Raw genomic sequence first — 6629 nt, 5'->3', positions numbered from 1 at the left:
ACAGAGGCTTTAAAAACTTTTGCAGGTAGAAAGCCCTTTCTGTTTTCCATTTTGTTAGTAGTTTAACTTTTGTTGCATTGTGATTGGATTGTTTGTAATATTTCTACTTTATGGAAATTAATGATGCTGTTTCTCTGAAATAATTATCAATTTTTGACAAGAAAATATATTCTGTATTCTCTGTCTCTGTGTGTGTGTGTGTATACTATGTGTTTTACCTTATTGATTATGTTGTTTACATTTTCTACATCTGCATTCTTTTTTTATACCACTTGATCTATCTTGTACTGAAACTGGTTTCTTAAATCGCCTATTATTATTGTTTTTTTTTTTTTAAATCTAAGTCTCCTTTCCCTTTTGCTTTATAACAGTGGTTGCTGTGTTACTTGGTGAGTAAATGTTCCTAAGTGTTATATTTTTATTGTGAATCTTGTCTTTTATCATCAAGACATATTCTTTGTCATGTTTAATGCTTTAAAAAAAATTACCCTTAACCACTTGTTTTCTTAACAGTTTACTATCTTGTCCATTCTTCGTCCCCCCACTGGTATCATTTAATATTCACCTACTGCATTATGGCAAAAAGTTTACCCTATTCTCTTCTGTTTCTCTCCTTACTCTCATTTTTAGTTGCATGATTTCTGTTTTTCTTTTCACAACATGACACATTTGTACATTAGTCTTTCCTCTTTTGCCCTACCTTGATTATAGTATTAGTTGTTAAAATCAGATATTTTGGTGACATTTTCCCTGTCATCACATGTAGGTTTACATTCTCAGTTCATCTTTTAGAAGATTACTTGACAAACATTCTGTAAAGAGACATTTGGTAAATATTTTAAACTTGTGGGCCACAGTGTCTCTGTTATAACAGCTTTGCCATTGTAGTGCAAAAGCATCCATAAATAATACATAAATGGTTGATCACGGCTTTGTTCCAATAAAACTTTATTTACAAAATCAAGCAGTGGACTAGATTTGGCATAATCTGGCCACAATTTGCAGACCCCTGCTCTAGTAGATTCCTGAGGAAGGACTGAGTGATGGAGAATTTCCTAAGTTCCTGTATGTTAAAAAACTGTTTTTCTGTAGGCTGTGATAGTTGAAGAACACTCCGGCTAGATATAAAATCTTTACTTCAGATTTTTAAAAACAAATTTTATTATTGAAGTATAGTTGACATACACTGTTATATTAGTTTCAGGTGTAAAACATAATGATTTGACAGTTCTGTACATTATACAATGCTCACCACCAGAAGTATAGGTATGATATGTCACCATACAATGTTATTACAATATTATTGACTATATTCTCTATGCTGTACTTTTTTTTTTTAGTACATTTCTGTTTTTAGATTTTTGAAAACATTCTGATTCAAGGTAGGTTTCATATCCTCAAATGCTTGCTGGAATATTTAATTCTGTTTGGAGTGTTACCTCAGAGTCTCCTGATTCATGGTTGTTTAATATGTGTGAAGTTTGTTTCCTCATCTTTTTTGCAATGTTTTTACATGGAATTCCCTTTCCTTTTGTTCATTTGTATGATATTTAGTAGTTTCACAAGAGTCTTAGTTTAGTGATGTCCTTTTCTGTCATTATAGCAAAGTCCAGATCCTTATTTGTTTTGTATGTCTGTTTTGGTAATCGAGGGAGTTATGAGTGCTCTGATTTTGTGGTTCTTTTATGTCTTGCAAGATCCTTCCTCTTCCTCTTTTGTTTATTTTTCCTGTCATACCCAATTGCTAAAGTGTGCTTCTCCCTTCCTTTTTGCCTTTATTTTTTTCTAGAAGTTATGTCTTTCAAAGACTGAACCTTTAAATCATTCCTGCCCTTTTACATGCTCATTTTTTGGACTCCCTTCCGTGGGTTCCCTGCTCTCATCTTCCAGGACATCTTTTTCAGACTTGTTTTGTGCTTAGTCATTCTGCTATAGTTCTAGAGCAACTTTAAGCTCCTCACCATCTTTCTTCTTCTGTATCTCTTGTAGCTTTTCTTGGTCTGATTTTGCTTGCTACAAAGCCTAGTGATGAGAGTGTAACAGACTGTGTGCTGGGATTTTATGATTTTTTCTTACTTAAAATTATTTTGAAGTTTGGCATTTTCCATTTTATTTTATTTTTTGGAGATAGAGAAAGTGAGCATGAGTGGGGGAGGGGCAGAGGAAGAGGGAGAGGGAGCATCTTAAGCAGGCTCCATGCCCATTGTGGAGCCCAATGCAGGTCTCAATCTCACAACCCTGAGATCATGACCTGAACCAAAATCAAGAGTCAGACACTTAACAGATTGAGCCACCCAGGCGCCTCTGGCATTTTCCATTTTAAAGTAATGATAAGGATATAGCTTTTATGCAGATTTACATTTTTCTTCTTACTGGTTTATATCCTTTTGGGAGGAAATATTGGGAAGACAGCAGCTGAGTAGTTAGCATTGTGTTCTGCTAATTTACCTCTGATTTCTAATGGCATTTTATCTTATGTAAATATATGTGTGTTTGTGTATGTATGTATGTATATATATGCATGCACATATATACTTAGACACACATAGAAGTCCATTTTTATTCTGTTTGTATAGTAGAGGTCACCTGAGTTGGCTGTCTGATTCAATAACCATCTTGTTCATAGCTAATCTTGGCAAATAAGACTGTAGATATCTTTTCAGGATTTCTAAATATTCCTCACCCTGAAGCACATTCATGAAGATGGACCAGAAGGCCATAGCCACACTGCTAGAACTTGCTGCAAAAAGTCTACTGAGTAATGAGCCTGCAGCTATCCATGCCTTGGAAGAACTCCCAAGAGACCTCTTTGTTCCCTTATTCATTGATGCCTTCTTGGGAGGGCATAAGAAGATCCTAAAAGCAATGGTGAGGGCTTGGCCCTTTCACTGTCTCCATATTGGGGCACTGAGTATACAAGAATCATACTATGAAATCTTGGAAGCCATGACTGATGGTCTGCAGATCCACCCTGACCAGAACTCTTCCTCTTGGTAAGCCTGTATCAAGTAGAAACATAGTGAGTCAGCAGAAGGATATACTAGAGCCTGGGGCAGGGCGATACCTAACAGCCTCCCAAAAATAGCCAGTGGTGAATGCTGAAGATCTCTGTGTGGCTATTGGTCTAACACGTGGGGTTACCTTAGGGACTCCAATGTCTTACAGGCTTGATTATAGAATAGAGGTCACTGAGGTGGTGGATCTATCTCCTGAGTATGATTACATAGAAGGACATGGGTGTTGAGACTGGGGAGGACCAGAGGTGAAGAAAGTATGGGTAAAGAGTGAAAGATGTTAAATTTGTATAAAAGGGCTTACTGGTGAATGGTATATGGAATGAAAAACAGGGATAAAGAGTTCTGTTTCTGCTTCCCATCATTGATCTTGCTGGGTTATATTAAAATCAGCTACTTCTCATGTGTGTTCTGTCTACTCTTCTCCATACAGGGGGTCAAAACTGAGGATCCTAGATTTGAGACAGGACCCAGACTGTGGAACAACATGCTCAGAGATCAGTACCACATTTCCTTTCTGTTTTCAGTCTTGTGTTTACTCTCGACACTCTATCCTTAAAACAGAAGAAGCCCAGCATAATGTCAAGTGCCTTGGAATTGTTAATTCAGAGTCTGAGCTTCCGTCAACCCAGAAGCCCATAGAATTAATAGTGGACCTTTCTTTCAATAGTACCTTGAGAACAAAGCAATTCCTTTCTTTCCTTCAGAGTAAAGTTGAGCAGAGCTTTGGGTCTTTGCACCTCTGCTGCAGAGATTTGCAAATTGATAAAATCTCTGCCCACAAAAGTGTCCTGCAGTTTCTGGATCTGGGATGCATTGATCACCTGGAATTGAATCAGGCTTATCTGAATGAAGTCACCACCCTTTTGGCTCAGATGATCCACCTGAACAGCATTAGTTTGTCTAACATCTCCTTTAAATATCGTAAGGGGGAAGACTTCAGAGCTTTTCTCATCCAGCTTGGGCAAGTAGACAACCTCCAGGAGCTCAGCTTGGCTTTATTCTGCCTTACAGATCAACTGCATAAACTGCTCAGGTGAAGGGGTGGGGAGGAACCTCGGTTCTCTGAACACCCCATTTTTAATACAGGAGAAGAGACCATACTTGGATATCCCAGGGTCCTTGTAACCTATTTCTCCTTCCACATCAGCATGGGCACTGGCAGGAGTTTGAAACTGGCCAGGCTAGTGAAAGGTATCTCGTGAGGAGACAGACAATATTTGAAAAGAAAGCTGTGCTCATTCATTTATTCATTCATTCAATTGACCATGTGCAAACAGTATGAAAAGTTTGTAAATATATTAGTGAAAAAGACTCAGTTCTTCTTCTATTGGAGTTTACAGCTTTCTAGAGAGGAGGGGGAGACATTCAGATGATGCACATCCCCATGGGCTAGCCACAGTATTTAACGTTGCCAGATCATTTTGGTCCTGTATTTTCTCCAAGGCTTAGACCCTGAATGGAGAACTTGTTTTCTGGGAGTTAGTCAAAGGAAACCCTCAGCTGGGTGCTTTCCTAAACCTATCTTCACCGAGTAAGTGAACAAGATCCATTATTGATTTTGTTGTATATACCAAGTACATACAACTTTTTTCACTTAATCTTCCCCACAACCATGTATAATAATTACTGTTGTGTACATTATAAAGATTAAAAACCTGTATCTCAGAGGGGAAAAGTAACTTTCTCAGGGTCACAAGCCTATTAAGTCTGATTGCAAAGCCCACATTGTTAACCACTGTTGCAAAATATGTACAAATTGGTTTATTCTAGAGCCTTGCGTATCTATAATTCCGGTCTCGCTGCCCTGATCCAATCCTCATTTTTCTGAAATAGGCTCTTTTTTATCTCTACAGAATCCTGCCACCTCAGTTGGATACATTGTGTCTATCTTTTTGTGGCCTGTCTAACAGAGATATTACTGTCCTGTCTCAGAGTTCTCAGGCCACCTACCTGAGGCTGTTGAATCTCAGTAACAACCAGATATTCTCAGAAGTTTATGAGCCCTTCCAGAATCTGCTAGAGAAAGTCTCAGGCACCCTGCAGTATCTGGAGATAAATAATTGCCTGGTAACTGATTCTACTCTCTCTGCCGTCCTCCCAGCCCTGAGCCACTGTACCCACCTCCGTGTCCTTAGCTTTGCCTTCAACCCCATTACAATGCCTCTGCTCATGGACCTTCTGCAGCATTTAACATGCTTGATGGAGCTGAAGCATGTTATTTATCCTGTTCCTGTCCACTGCTATGAACAATGGAATTTTCCTGGAAGTTTGGACCGACAGAAACTTGCTGAAGTGCAGGCCCAATTGACAGCAATGCTGCAGGTGGTACAGCGAGATGACATGACCTGGACCACTTGTCCTGAGTGACTTCCATAGTACAAGGAGTTGTTTCAGCACTGATGTGTGACCATTAAAGCATTCAGTGTTTTGTCTGAAGCTCAGATTTGTTAGACACATAGATAAAATTCTACTGTTTGAGGAAACTGGGGTTAGGGAGATTGGATATGTAACTGACCTCTATAAAGAAAAACTCTAAAAAGGAAATAGAAGAATTTGAAAGGTCCTGTGGATCTCTTGCTCATTCCCCTCTACATCCTTTTCTGGTTGCTAACCACAATGTTGGGTATATGACATAGGCTAACCCAGTGATGGCACCATCATTTTTCTTGTCACACTGATTGGTCCATTTATCCACTTATGGACATGTGACACAAGTCAGAACAATTGAAACTCTTCCTGGTTGTGGTAGTTATTTAAGCCAATAATTTTATCCTTTAGGGTCCTGCAAACTTCTTGTATTTATGATTGCCTGGGGTTGCTTATGAGAAATCCTATGTGAGTGAGAAGAAACAAACTATGCTCATTACCTACTGGTGTCTTTCGTTGTTGTTTGTTTTTGAGTATAGTTGACACACAATGTTACATTCATTTCAGGTGTACAGAATAGTGATTCAGTTTCTCTATATGTTATGCTATGCTCACCACAAGTGTAGCTACCCTTTGTCACCATACAACCCTATTACAATATCATTGGCCATATTCCCTATGCAGTGCCTTTTCCTACCGATGTTTTTATTAACATGTTGCTACCTGCTTTCCCAGGTCTCAGACCTCTGGCTCTGTTATTCCTTATTTCGCATACATTCACCAAATAACTCTTATGATTTAGGTACTGTTCCAGATGCTGCGAACTATAAAGTCCCTGATCTCAAACCACTCAGAGTATAGATATTCCTATGATTTGTCAGTTTCTCCACTCTTTTTTAGGGCATTTGAGAAAATTATTTACCACCCGTCCACCCCAGATTTTTTTCACCTTTTCTCTCACATACTCTGCTCAATCCATGTTGGCCTCTTTATGCTGTTGTATAACTCTCAGGTCATGGCTTACATGTTTCCTCCTCAGATAAGTTTTTTCTTCCTTATCCAAGTAAATTGACTCTGCTGCTGCTCTCTCTTAGTGTACCATGTACATTTCCTTCATGGTACACATAATTCCATATGTATTTGCTCCCTCTGCTCTTCCACTAGAGTTACACTGTTCATTATGGTATACACTAGCCATATGTGGCTACTGAGCACTAGAAATTTTCTCTAAGTGTTAAATGCACA

The 6629-nt window shown here is 38.6% G+C and overlaps 1 protein-coding gene across 1 annotated transcript; it reads left to right on the top strand.

Annotated features, from left to right (window-relative positions):
• The first annotated feature begins 2697 nt into the window (after positions 1–2697).
• LOC144380383 (melanoma antigen preferentially expressed in tumors-like) lies at positions 2698–5384 on the top strand. The gene is made up of 3 exons (XM_078064019.1): positions 2698–2993; positions 3448–4050; positions 4871–5384. The coding sequence occupies exons 1-3, from the start codon at positions 2698–2700 to the stop codon at positions 5382–5384; spliced, it is 1413 nt and encodes a 470-aa protein (XP_077920145.1).
• Positions 5385–6629: the final 1245 nt, after the last annotated feature.

Source organism: Halichoerus grypus, chromosome X, assembly GCF_964656455.1.
Source record: "Halichoerus grypus chromosome X, mHalGry1.hap1.1, whole genome shotgun sequence".
NCBI lineage: Eukaryota > Metazoa > Chordata > Mammalia > Carnivora > Phocidae > Halichoerus > Halichoerus grypus.
This window is presented reverse-complemented; position numbering and strand designations above follow the sequence as displayed.